At 46.5% G+C, this 14,236-nt stretch overlaps 1 protein-coding gene across 1 annotated transcript; it reads left to right on the top strand.

Annotated features, from left to right (window-relative positions):
* Positions 1 to 6,167: 6,167 nt before the first annotated feature.
* ERCC6L (ERCC excision repair 6 like, spindle assembly checkpoint helicase) lies at positions 6,168 to 12,403 on the top strand. The gene is made up of 2 exons (XM_074963062.1): positions 6,168 to 6,287; positions 8,263 to 12,403. The coding sequence occupies exons 1-2, from the start codon at positions 6,253 to 6,255 to the stop codon at positions 12,017 to 12,019; spliced, it is 3,792 nt and encodes a 1,263-aa protein (XP_074819163.1). The 5' UTR covers positions 6,168 to 6,252; the 3' UTR covers positions 12,020 to 12,403.
* Positions 12,404 to 14,236: the final 1,833 nt, after the last annotated feature.

The raw sequence follows: 14,236 nt of genomic DNA, 5'->3' as shown, positions 1-14,236 counted from the left end.
CAAGGCAGCAACGGCCCTCACCGCCCCAGCACTGATTGCAAAGCCCAGCTACAACCATGGAGGCTCTAGAACTCTGCCAAATGAGCCTGCCCTGCCACTTACAGCAATGCTAATGAGCCTGTCTCTGCCCTGCAGAAATGGGGGCGCCGCTGAGTGATTCCAGGGCAGGGCCTGTGAAATGCTGGGTTCCTACAGCAGGATTTGTTATGAACCTCAAAGTCTCTCCCTACCACCTCAGTTAAGCTGCCTTTTGGGTTTGCATAGTTAATAGGGATGAAATGCTTGGTAAGCCTGCTCTGAAATGAGAACCAAATTGCAGACATTGGCTCAGCTGTTCAAACCCCAGACAGCCCTGGTGATGACTTGTGGAAATACTTGCAGTTATTACCAAATAAAAACACTGCTACATCCTATCCAGAGAGTCCTGACAAATTATTCCCTGGTTCAGTCACAAAATCATCTCTGTCTTATTCAAGTAAGTAGGAAGGAGTGAAATTAGTTTTTATCACTGTAGGCTAAAGTGTTCCTGGGACCACCAATCCCCCAAGGTGGGTTTTTTCTTAATTGTGTGAGAAGATGTAAAAGGTGAAAGAGTGGACAGGTATGTCAGGGAAGCTCTTCCTGGTGTGGAGACTTTACAAAAGGCAGCCAGATCTCCACCCTGCTCTCTTTGGCAGCCTCTTTTCCTGCTGTTGCATCAGCTCCTGCTCTGGGATAGATTCCTTTTCTTAAGCTGCAGCAGCCTCTCTTTCTGCAGCCAGTAGTTCTCCCTCTCCAGGTTGCCTTTGTCTTTGTCACTGTGCCTAGGGAGTGCTGTGCTGGGTTTGAAATGCAGATTTTGAACAGGGAGGTAGGTAGTTAACTATTGCAACAGCTTTCTGAGGGATTCTCCAAGCACTTGGAGAGTGACTATTTTTCCAAAACATGTACTCTAATACAACCACTAGTTGTGGGGGCTGATGGAGGAATTTCTATAGCCTGTGTTATGTAGAAGGACAAACTAGATGACTATAGTGGTCCCTCCTGGTATTAAAATTAATGAACCATCTTGGTCTGTTTCTATAGTGATTTTGTAATGTGGCTGGAAACCTCAAACCTCCCTCTGCAAAAAAATGGTTTAGAGGTTGGCTTATGCCCTGATTCACAAGAGTTTAACTCCCTTCCAAACCACTGCATTATTTGATTATTTGGGACACTCACCACTCTAACTTTGGCTAGTCTTGCTATGCAACACTGCTTTGAACACTGCTAAGCTCTTGGTCTCCATGGTACCTCCTAATGCTGCTGCCATTCCCTTGCTGAGTGCTCATTACGGATGGAGCTGCATCCTGTACGTCCAGGGATCCTGATGACAGTTGCAAGGCACATTGTTTTAGGAAGATAAACTGTTGGAAAGCTCAGTGGTGTCACACGAGTCAATGTGCTGGCAGAAGTGGACAGGCAGGAGGGCTGTCCTGAAATAAATCATCCACATGCCATTGGGATGAGTGGGACAGTTCCTGTCCCTCGTAGTTACATCGTCAGTGGCTTGTGCACATGAGGAAGTCATGGCTTGGTGGGACTGTGAGATCACAAGAAGCTCCCCTTTCCCCACCCCTCTTCTCCTGCCTGTTACTTATTGGCAGGATACTGAGGTCACAGGTACTTGGCAGAGAGCTGGCCCTTGCTCAAGAAGCAGAGCAGTTGTTTGTGACTGGCCTTGAATTGTGAATCCGAACCCTGAAGCCATACTGAACAACCCCATATCACTGGCTTGTGATCACTACTCCGTCCACACCCAAGCTGGTGGAAAAATGGCAGAACCTTTCATTGCAAATTGACTCAGGCCCATGAGGGAAATGACCAAACAGGGTCCTGACGTGCAGCTTACTCAGTAAAACAAGGTTCTCCCACAGTGACCAGTCAGTGAACAACCCCAACGGGACCATGTTAGTGGCTGAAGATGTACAAATGCAGGAGATAGCTCTGGCACTGAGAGCATGGGCCAAATCACTGCAGCCTAGCAGTCACATCCTGCAGCTAGGTGCCTGCTGATACTACACTGATCTGGGACACCCTGGTACACACACACCGACCCTTATGTTACACGCACACGTGTGTGTGCGCATCACTGCCAGGCTCTGAAGTTTTTCACTGTGCTGTTTGAAATGTTACAGTCTCTGTCTCTCTAAATAGTTGTGGAAAGTTAGTTATTCATGATTGCGAGAGTGAGGGGCTGATAGCATGGACAAGAGCCAGTTACAGGATGTACCACAGGAGGGTGCTGTGCATGCTGCTCAGTGCACCTGAATCCTGGCCTCATAGCATCCCTGTAAGCGTAGTCTTGGGCTCCCAGAAAAGCTCTACCCTCACATCTGTCCTGAGATACAGCAGTGCGTATGTCCTCCAAACTGTGGCCACTGCAAACACTGTCCAGGGCCACAGCACTCCCGCCTGTTTCCATCTTGGTCCTGTGACATGGTGTACCAGGCCTTCTCTGCCCCTGCTGGAGACGTCACTGCCCTGACACACCTACCCAAGGAGAATTGTCACCTAGGAAAGAGGGGCAGTGAGTTCAGAACTCCAAGTGGTCTCCTAGAGAGACCACTTGAGCTTTGGTACTGGCAGAACCAACAAGACTTGGTCCTCTGGTGGCTGAAAGGGCTGGGAGGAGGCAGTAGCTAATCAGGACCCATCAGGCAAAATAAGAAGGCTTGCCTACTTCCTAAGGGAGAGGGCTGGGTCACTGGGTAGTGGTTGAGCAGATCAGCTGTCTGGTCTTACCCCAAAAGCACCTGGGTCAGGGCCTCAAAATCCAACAGCACCTTTGATTAAAGCGTGCAACAAACCATTTACTTTTGTTGTGCCGTTAAAAGCTCAGGCGACTGTTTTTTAGCTGAATTTCAACTAGCTGATACTGCACTGATCTAACAGCACAAGACTAACATGTAGATGCCTGGCTCCTGGTGATTTAGGCCAGGTTCCCACAAACCTTTGTTAATGCACCTCAATCCTGACTTGCAGCTCCTGTCATGGGGCCTCACAAATCTTTCCCAGTGCCTCTGACTCCCAGCCTGCTGTGCTCTCCCTGCCACTGAGTCTTTTTTGCGCCTCTTATATTACTCAGAGTCCATTGTCTCTGCCTGAAGAGCCAGGAAGTCTTCCTGGGGTGCAAATTCTGTTGAGTGGTCTTCTCCCCCACTCGTTTAATTTGATGGCTTTGTTTCCCTTATACGTAAACACACTTTAATTGTTCTTTGCCTGTAACCAAGCCTGTCAGAAAGGTAAATACACATTCACTTGTCTAGGGCAGGCTGGTTTTATTAAGAACATATTTCCAGCACACATCTATAACTCATGCACAACCCATACATACATCATGCAATGATTTGGTGACCAGTGTGTCACCAGTTTACATATCATACCTTACATGACACCTTTGGGATATATCTTATGATAAGAGTGTGTTGAGGCAATTAATGTGTTATACCAATAAAATAAAAACCAGCAGGATCTTATTGAAGGGGAAAAGGCAAAATGCCACATTTATTGTGAATACAGAATCATAGTAAGCAGTTAGTTATAGCTATAACATTCCATTCAATTTCATATTTATTCATACACACACACATACACACAGGTTCTACAAGGTTGTTATCATAGTTACCAGCCTTAAAGTTGCTCATGCCAAGCCACTGGCCAGGTGGCCTGGACATAAGGAGGGAGCAGGGCCTTGTCAGATGCTCATCTGATGCTCCTGGAAGTTGGTTTGCAGAATCAGACCCCAAAGTTCTCACTTTCTAGAGTCCATTTTTATAGTAATTTCTTCCTATGCCAGTCTATGGGAATTGCTTCATCATGCTGTTGCTGAATCAATCAGCAGATGGCACATTCCCGACGGCTCCGTGCTGCCAGATGTTATCTTGTTCTTTGGTTCTCCCATCCTTGAGGCTGTTGGGTGGATTCCAGTCTGCCCTCCGGGGGTCCTCTGGTTATTTCCACTTGACGCCTTCTTCAGCCGATGGACACTGGATTCTTAGGCTGGCACCTCCCTGATCATTCAGTTATTATCCACACCAAGCATCCATCCACATACATCCTCTGTCTCTATTTTAATCACAATTGTTAACAAAGCGAGATGAATACAACAAAAGGGCGGGAAGTCTCTGGGTGCTGTTTCTGTTGTTACAGAGTATTGCTTTGAGTCTCTCTCTGTGTGAGTAGCTACAAAGAATTGGTTTGAGAACAGACTCTGTCTTAGAATGTACTAACACAATTTGCAGCTTGCAAGTTTCACACAGAGAGGGAGAGAAACAGTACCAAAACCCAAGAGATCTCTTAACTAGTAATACCCTGGAATTTAAACTATGGGGAATCAAACTCATTTGTGATTTTAATACAGAACTTCTTTAATATGATCCAACAAATGTATCAGGTTTGAGGTGAGTTACAGTATGGGGAACCATCTGCTAGTTGTCATTGAGGGGTTCCTGGGGTCACAGAAGCCCAAGGATCAAGCAATCCCAGTCGGTTTGTCTCCTGCACGACTGGAGAATCCAGCATCAAGAGACAGAGCAGATGCTATGCTGCTGCATAGGCCTCAGGCATTTCTTGGTACCAGGGGCCCTGGAACTAGGGGTGCAATAGCACCCCCAGCTTGAAGTGGTTTTCCTGATATCCTGGGCTTACAGGTTTGTTTAATACCTTTCAGCACCCCCACTATACAAATTGTTCCAATGCCACTGCCTGGTATGGAGAGATTTCCCTGCTGCTGCTGTTGTATCATTGAAGGGGTCAGCCTTAATAGCCCAGGCACCAGTACCAGGGTCGATAACCCTTGACTAGGGTTCTGGGCAGTGTCTCTTCACAGGGGATGCTTTGCCTTGTGCTCCTGCTTGTTTTCTGATGGACAGTACAAGGGACTTTTACCTCCTAGAGTGGCTTGGCTCCTTTGAGGAATGTGGTCTGTGTTTCTTTCTCTGCATTGGACAAGGGGCTCAGGGCTGACTCTCCACAATGTCATGGAAGGGGGGGGGGTGAGAAAACCTGTATTTGTGCTGGAAATGGCCCACCTTGATTTTCATGCGCGTTGTAAGGAGAGTGGTCACTTTGGATAGGCTATTACCAGCAGGAGAGTGAGTTTGTGTGTGTGGTTTTTGGAGGGGGGTGAGAGAACCTGGATTTGTGCAGGAAATGGCCCACCTTGATTACCATACACATTGTGAAGAGAGTGGTCACTTTGGATGGGCTATTACCAGCAGGAGAGTGAGTTTGTGTGGGGGGGGGGGGGCGGAGGGTGAGAAAACCTGGATTTGTGCTGGAAATGGCCCAACTTGATGATCACTTTAGATAAGCTATTACCAGCAGGAGAGTGGGGTGGGAGGAGGTATTGTTTCATGGTCTCTGTGTATATAATGTCTTCTGCAGTTTCCACAGTATGCATCCGATGAAGTGGGCTGTAGCTCACGAAAGCTCATGCTCAAATAAATTGGTTAGTCTCTAAGGTGCCACAAGTCCTCCTTTTCTTTTTGCGAATACAGACTAACACAGCTGCTACTCTGAAAAATGTCTGGAGGGTCACTCCTAACTGAGCTAGAGGTACTCCGTACCTGCCCGCAGCAGGAAGGTGTGACACTGGCAGACCAGGTGCCAGCTCAGGCCAAAGCCCCAGGACACCTCACTTGTGTATTAATATAGGTCAAAGTGATTGTTAAACGTATAAGAGTGTAGTTGAAACTTCATGAAAACAAACGGGACGTTACTTGCATTGTTTTTACTTATCTGCACCCGGTTATAAGGTAGTAGCAAACATTTACGTTGTGTATACCCCTGTAACTAAACAACCCAGCAAACAGGAAGACGCCTCGGTGGCATAGGCGGTGACGCTGTGGGTGCCGCGGGGCTGCAGCACCCATGAGAAAAAATTAGCAGGTGCTCCACCCCCACCAGCAGTCAAGTTCCCCCCGCCTGAAAACCTTTGGACTGGGGTGGGGGAACCACTGACCCACACAAAATACCAATCGCGGTCCACACAGCCCCGCGCCTCCTCTGCCCCCGCGCCTTTCCTCCCGCCCCCTTGCCAGGCCTCAACGTGGCTCTTCCCTTTGCGGCGGCCGAGAAGCGCCAATTGGCTGATGTTTCCGGCTCTCATTTGCATGCCGCGGGTGATAGGCTGGCGCGGCGGCCCCGCCCGGGGCAGGTCGGGAAGGCGGCGGGCATTTTGAATGGTCGCGCGGCGGCGGGCGAGTCTCCGTCTCCCTTCAGCAGCGCGCCATGGCGGGGCCCGGCCCGGCGGGGCTCTACGAGAGGTGAGGCCGGGGTTGCCGGCAGGCTGGGCTGGCGTCAGCGCCGCGGGCTGCCCGGGCCGGGGCACTGCGTCTGCCCTGATGCGCTGGGAGCGGCCCGTTTCCCTCGCTCCGCCTCAGTCTGGCGTGTGCCTTCGCTCCCTCCCGTGTGAGCAGGGACAGGGCTGGGGCCCGGCTGGGTTCGCCACTGATCGGCCGCTGTGCGCGGGAGAGCCGACAGCCCCGCCGGTCCGCAGTGGGGCTCACGGAGCTCTACCGCCATCTCCTGTCGTACGGAGGGGAAACTGACGCATGGAGCGGCTACTTGCCCGAGGCCACCCAGCCGCAGAACCTGGCATGGTCCCGGGCCAGTGCTCCTTCCGCTGGGAGGCGGGGCCGGTCTGTGATTGCTCACAGAAATCCCACCCCTGCTCTATGTCCCAAACGCTGACCGCTTTATGGCCGGCTGGTGTGGCACCTTCTCCCCGCCCCTTCCCTCCAACACTTCCTCCTCCCCGTCCTGAGTCATGAGCTGGCCCTGCAGAAACCAGTGACATGTCTGAAGTTGCTTCTTGCTGCCTTCTTGTTCTGTGCTGCTGTGCACACATATCTGTCACAGACTATTACTGGAGGGCCTCAAGCTACCTGGTTACGTAGCCTAAACTGCACGCTGAGCTGGGCCCCTCACTCCCTCTCCCCACCCCCTGCTGGGACTCCTGCACCTGCTTCAGCCAGGCTTCCCCAGCCATTTGTTACCTTCATTCCCTGCACCCCAGCTCATATGGAGGGGCAGGGAGAGGGACTCAGACATCCCAGGGGGAGCAGGGTTCCCCAGACTTCCCTACATATAACAAGTAGGGCTCCCCGTCCCCCTGCAGCAGGGTAGGACTCCCCTAATCCCAGCACACAAGGAAGGGGAGACTTCAAAGGTGACAGCCCCACCCCTAAACCCCCAACTTCCTCTGCTACACCGCATATTGCCCCAACCTCTCCTGTCTTCTCCTCTCCTACCTCCCCAGTCCTTCACCTGAGCCCCCCAACTCCTCTTCCCTCCTCTCCCACCCATTCCCATTTATCTACCTGCCATAATACTCCCATTGCTCACTACAGACCCAAACCCCTCTTCTCACATACTCTTGCATCCCTAATCACTGTCCCCTCCCAGTGACCATTTGGGAGTATTCTGCTGTACTTAGATTACATTTCCACAAAATAGAAATCCCCCTTTGATGGAGGCAGACTAGAGCAGTATGCCTGCTTTTTTTCACTTCAGATATTACTCTGGGTTGGATTTGAAGAACAGTGTGTGGGGTGGTGCACAGATTTGATAACTACAACATATTCTCACAGACAACCAGGTCCTGTGATATGGAAATGGATTTCCTCTTTGCACATGTTCACTAATTCTGTAGGTGTGTAAATGGGCATGTGAGCTGTAGTGTGCAAGAGTGGAGGCGCAAACTCTTTTTCGAATAACGTTTTGTTTGACTCTTCTCCTCCCCCCGCCCCCAGGCTGTTGGGTGCCATGTGCTCTGTTGGGGTACCCTCAAGTGTTTTTGACCCTGGTGTGGTGATCTGAGCCCTGGTTTCGATCTCTCTCTGTGGGCAAAAAAAGTTGACAGACTGTGTCAACTTTAAGAAAAGCTGTTTTGTTTTTGGTTTTGATTTTTCCTTAGCAACCTCTGGGTCAAATGCCCCCAAATTTGGATAATTGATTGTATCCCGTTTCCCCCAAGAGGAACACTAAATTTCAAGGCAATCCGATTAACTGTGTGGAGTTTAGAGCACTTAAACAGTCAAGCTTTTAAACAGAAAGCTGGTCTTCACCTTAACTATGGCAGAGTAGCTGTTCTGCTATAATGAAGTTCTTGGGCAGTTAATATATTCAAATTGCTATACAAACATCAGACTTAATTATGTTAAAACAAATGGACTTGTGCATGTTTGTGTTAATTGTTTGATTCCTGCAAACACTGCTCCTTTGTTTTGTGTTCTACAGGTATGTGACTCAGGCAAAAGAAGAGGCCAGGAATGGAAATCTGGAAGAGTCTCTTAAACTCTTCAACCTTGCAAATGAAATTCATCCCAGTGAAAAGCTGAGAAGCAGAATCAAAAGGCTTGAGGAAACACTTGCAGAGCTGGCACTTGCCACAGAGGAAGAGGAGGGATTCGTGGATGTATGTAACAGTGGTCTAATGATCTATGGAGAGATGCACAACAAACTCTTTGAGTATCAGAGAGAAGGCGTGGCCTTCCTATACAGTCTCTACCGTGATGGAAGGCAAGGAGGTATATTGGCAGATGACATGGGTTTGGGAAAGACTATCCAGATCATTGCACTCCTTTCTGGGATGTTTGATGCTGAACTCATACAGTTTGTACTGCTAGTCATGCCAACCACACTTGTTAGCAACTGGATGAGAGAGTTTACAAAGTGGACTCCAGGACTGAGGGTGAAAGACTTTTATGGCACCAGCAAGACTGAGCGTAACAGAAAACTAGAGAGAATCCAAAGAAAGAATGGCATAGTGATCACAACATATCAAATGCTGATCAATAACTGGCAACAGCTTTCTAGCCTTAGTGGACGAGAATTTGTCTGGGACTATATTATTCTTGATGAAGCCCATAAAATTAAGTCCCCATCTGCTAAAACCACTAAATCTGTATATGCTATTCCTGCAAAAAATCGCATCCTCCTCACAGGGACACCAGTCCAAAATAATCTGCGTGAGATGTGGTCCTTGTTTGACTTTGCATGTCAGGGGTCCCTCCTAGGAACAGCGAAGACCTTTAAAATGGAATATGAGAATCCTATTACGAGGGCCAGGGAGAAAGATGCGACTCCAGGAGAGAAAGCACTTGGACTTAAGATCTCTGAAAATCTAATGACCATTATAAAGCCACACTTTCTCCGAAGAACTAAAGAAGACGTACAAAAGAAGTACAATTCTGACAAAGTTAAAACCCATCTTCCTGAAGATCAGAGTAAGAACATTGCTCCTGTAATGCCCTCTCTTACCAGGAAAAATGACTTCATTGTGTGGGTGTATTTAGCACCAGTTCAAGAAGAAATATACAGGAACTTTCTCTCTTTGGATCATGTGAAGGAGGTGTTAATGACAACGCGGTCGCCTTTGGCTGAGCTGAATGTCTTAAAGAAACTATGTGATCACCCCAGGTTGTTGTCAGCACGAGCATGTAGCCAGCTTGGCTTGGAAGGAGGTGGTTACCCTGAGCAAGATGATGAGAATGAAGGGGGTGCATTTTCAGGAACTAACAAAATTGATCATCTCTCTGATGAGATTCTGATTCAGGAGTCTGGAAAATTGATGTTCCTCATGGGACTTCTAGAAAGGCTGCAAGAGGAGGGGCATAGAACTTTGGTATTTTCTCAATCAAGAAAAATGCTGGATATCTTGGAGCGCATTTTAACTCACAGACATTTTAGGACCATGCGTATTGATGGAACAGTGACACACTTAGTGGAACGAGAAAGGAGGATTGGTGTGTTTCAGAGTAATAAGGATTACTCTGTCTTCTTGCTTACTACACAAGTAGGTGGTGTTGGCATAACCTTAACGGCAGCTAGCAGAGTGGTGATCTTTGATCCCAGCTGGAATCCAGCTACTGATGCCCAAGCTGTGGACAGAGCTTATAGGATTGGACAAAAAGAAAACGTAGTAATTTATAGGCTGATTACCTGTGGTACAGTGGAAGAAAAAATATATAGGCGACAAGTCTTCAAGGATTCATTAATAAGACAAACTACTGGTGACAAAAAGAACCCATTTAGGTATTTCACTAAACAGGAATTAAGGGAGCTCTTTACGTTGGGAGACACTCGAACCTCTGCAACGCAGATTCAGCTGCAGTCCTTGCATGCCACCCAAAGAAAGACTGACTTAGAGCTGGATGAACATATTGCTTATCTGCACTCGCTGGAAATGTTTGGCATTTCGGATCATGACTTAATGTATACACGAGAAATAGCTCAAGAAGAACAGGCTGAAAATGAAGACGCTCATCAGTATATTCAACAAAGGGTACAGAAGGCCCAAGAGCTGGTCCAGTTAGAATCTCAGCTCAAAGACCAATTGATGGGGAGAATCAAAAGTGATACTGAGGGAGCATGGCTGAGACCAACAGTATCGTCTTCACAACCAAAAAATAAATCACCAGAGTTTAACACAAATCACTTTATTTCACCACCTGTATTAGTTGAACCTGCAAATGATGAAGCTGTTGATCTTACAGAGGATGAAGATGTTGCTAATGTCAGTGCTAGAATGACAAGTTTGGTTATTGTGGATTCAGAGGAAGAGAAGTCTGCACAGGATGTGTCTAATATGGATGTTAATGAATTGCATACTAGCAGTAAGGTACTGAAACAATCCAATATACATGAACCTGAACAAAAACTTAACAAAGAGAGTCATAGTCCTGAATCAAGAAGACACTCTCATCGCTCACAAAGCATAAACGACGTCCAAATTACCTCTTCGCTGTTTTCACAGCCTTCATTTAATGGATCTGTCTTTGCCTATGATCCTAAAAGATATAGAAATGCAGAAATGTCACTTCAAACTCATGATCCTTATGACCCAGAAGATGATGGGAATGAAAATCCTGAGTTAGCTTCTCCGGGAGCATCCAAAAGTCTATTGAATGTCATGTCAGAATTCTCTAGTGGACTCCAGAAGTCTCATGTGAGTGAAGCCAGTTTGGAGGCTACATCTGTCGCATCTTCTCAGTATCAGGCTGACTTCAATCTTGTTTTGGAAGACTCTGAAGATGGACAGCAAGACGTCTCAAAAAGGGAAAAATTACTGGAGTACACAGAAAACACAGGCTTTCATCTCCAAGTAGGAAACCATGGCAGTTCTGCAATGAATTCTTGGGTAAGAGAAGATGATGACAACTTTGGGAATTCCTGTAACGTAGCCATGGATAATCTAAATGACTCTATACCAGTGAGTGAAGCCTTGATGGAAAGTGGTGATGACATGCCTATTGGCAAAAAGAAGCGGGCGAGAAGAATTGTTTCTGATAGTGAAGATGAAGATAATTCAGACATGGTTTTGGATGAAAATCTGCCTGAAAAAATGTCCTCGCCCTTAAACAGCCCTCTATGCCCATCTCTGATGGGGATTAGTTCATCTACTCCTAAATGTGATAAATCTATAGTAAACCCCATTTTTTCCCCAAGAGGAAACAAGTCTACAGCTTCTAGAAGATCTCTTATTATTGCAGTGTTGGACAAGGTTGAGGATATTGAAGAAACCATAGGAGCTCTCAGCCAAACAGAGGATAGTGATGAGGTGCAAGAAGAACTTGTGGTAGAAGAAGCTGAAGAGCATAGTGTGGAGCCTGAGGAAGAACCTATTGGAGAAACACTTGATACAGAAGGTACAACCAGTTATTTAGATGATACAGAATCTGTCACATCTGAGGCAGATGATATTGAGGAAGAGCCTCAAGAGGAATCGACTGGTGATCCTGAGCTGCTATCTGGTGAGCAAATGGACTGCTTTTCAAAGGAGAGTGCAGGCCAGAAAGATAATCCGACTACTGTGGATTCTCTTCATGCACCAGATAATTATGATGCCCTGATAGAGTGTGGGAAGAAACTGAAAGACAATGGAAAACTACAAGATGCATTGAACTGTTTCCTGCAAGCTCTTGACATAAAAAATGGAGATCCTGAAGTTATGCTTATAACTTTAAATTTGTATAAACTACTATCGCAGAGGTGAGGATTTGGTTACAAGTCAATTCCAAAAGAACAATCGCAAACCCAATCTCACTTTTTCTGAGGGGAAGGACCCAAAAAAACCACCTTTTATCTAGGCTACCGAATTGACTTGGATAATGGACAAGATTTGACTTTTTAAAAGGCTGGCACTGACAGAAGCTACAGTGAGGTGAGACTAAAACTACAAAAGAGACTTGGGAGGTAAACATACTCAATTTTTTTAAAGAGGATAGAGCAAATTTTACAATTGCATCTCTGAGCAAGGTATTGTTTCAAGAGCAGTTTGTAACTCCCACTTGGGTGCTGGAGAGAAGGGTATTTATTTTGCATGCAGTTCACAAAGGCAAAGTGTCACTAATTGTATGTTTAGAAAAATGTTTAAAGTTTAAAAAAAGAGACACAATTACTTCATGTCTGTCTGTCTTGCAATATACTAACTTGCCTCTGTGTTTTATACTTTCCCTTCAAGTTTGGTCGATACATTTTGTCCCTCCGTAGACCAAGTGAAGAGGGAGGCTTGATTTACTAAAGCATGGAAAACTGTTTGGCTTCACAGTTGCAGCCTATGTCGGTCATTGAGGCATATGATTTAATGCTGGGAAACTACTGTTACTGCTGGGCCCCTGAACTGGACTAGTACAAGGGTTCTATGGTACCCATTGCTACTCACTTGTGTCCCTGATGTTATGCCTCATTAACTATGTTAGGAGTGCTGTGTATCTGCCCCAAACTTCCCATGGGGGGATTACTGAACTTTTCAGCTTGGCACAGACACCTGCAGAACAGTCAGGAGTAGCTTCAACCCATCCAGCTACTGCTGTGGATTTAAGTTGCCTTTCCTGGGAAGATGGGAGAGAGCAAAGCACTGCCACATTGGGAGCATCTGGTGGTGGGCGCAGGCTGGTACACTGTCTTGGTAGATGCTGCCTTGTCCTATGGCTACCCCTCTAGCTGTTGGGGCGGGGGGATGTGGGACAAGAGCTCTTTTCCTCAATCCTTGTAGCCAAAATACACAATGTTTGTTGTAATTGAGCTACATCTCTTTCCAGGGTTAGGCTCATGCTCTGACATGAACTCAAATGTGGGACTAGGCAACAATCTGCATGTCCCCTCCCACAAGAGGCTCAAATGAGGACAAGCCTCCTGGCTGCTGTGCCCCCTTGCAGTCTGTTTGGAAGATCAGATGTGCCTTCTCTCCATACCACATTAAGGGGGGCATCTGTCTGAGCATAGTTACTAAAGAGTCATTCACTTGTTTATGGAATAAAAACAAGGCGTCCTTGTGGCATCTTAGACTAACACATTTATAGGGGCATGAGCCATAGCCCAGTTTTCAGCCTTTGCTTAGACAGACCAGTCCAACATCCAAGCAGGAGTTAACTTAAATTTCACTTGTGTGGACTGCATTTGTAGTTATCTTGTGCTGTGAGACAATAGGTCTGTGACTTTTGCCAGAGATAGTGAGTAGCCATGCATCTTGATGATCAGTCTCTGAAAACTAGGCACAAGGATGTCCTAAGCTTGGTTGCCAGTTTCATAGATTCCAAGGCCAGCAGGGACCATTATGATGTTCTGCTCTGATCTCCTGTATAACACGGGCCATAGACCTTCCCCAAAACAATTCCTAGAGCAGATCTTCTAGAAAAACATCCAATGTTGATTTAAATATTGTCAGTGATGGCAAATCCATGACCCTTGGTAAATTGTTCCAAATGGCTAAAAATTACACCTTATTTCCAGTCTGACCCAGTTTCTGACTCGGGAGTATTGACAAGGAAATTTAGCTAGGTTCTGGATGTCCTCGTTTCCTAAGAGAAGTGCTGTACAGCAGTGGCTCTCAACCTTTCCAGACTACTGTACCCCTTTCAGGAGTCTGATTTGTCTTACATACCTCAAGTTTCACCTCATTTAAAAACTACTTGCTTACAAAATCAGACCTAAAAAGACAGTGTCACAGCACAGTGTTACTTAAAAATTCCTTACTTTCTCATTTCCACCATATAATTATGAAACAAAGTAATTGGAATATAAATATTGTACTTACATTTCAGTGTATAGTATGTAGAGCAGTATAAACAAGTCATTGTCTATATGAAATTTCTTTGTACTGATTTCGCTAGTGCTTCTTATGTAGCCTGTTATAAAACTAGGCAAATATCAATATGAATTGATGTACCCCCTGGAAGAACTGTGTACCTCTAGGGCAGGGGTTGGTAAT

Source organism: Natator depressus, chromosome 9 (genome assembly GCF_965152275.1).
Source record: "Natator depressus isolate rNatDep1 chromosome 9, rNatDep2.hap1, whole genome shotgun sequence".
Taxonomy (NCBI): Eukaryota; Metazoa; Chordata; order Testudines; family Cheloniidae; genus Natator; species Natator depressus.
Note: the sequence above shows the minus strand (reverse complement) of the source record. Positions and strands in the feature narration are given on the sequence as shown.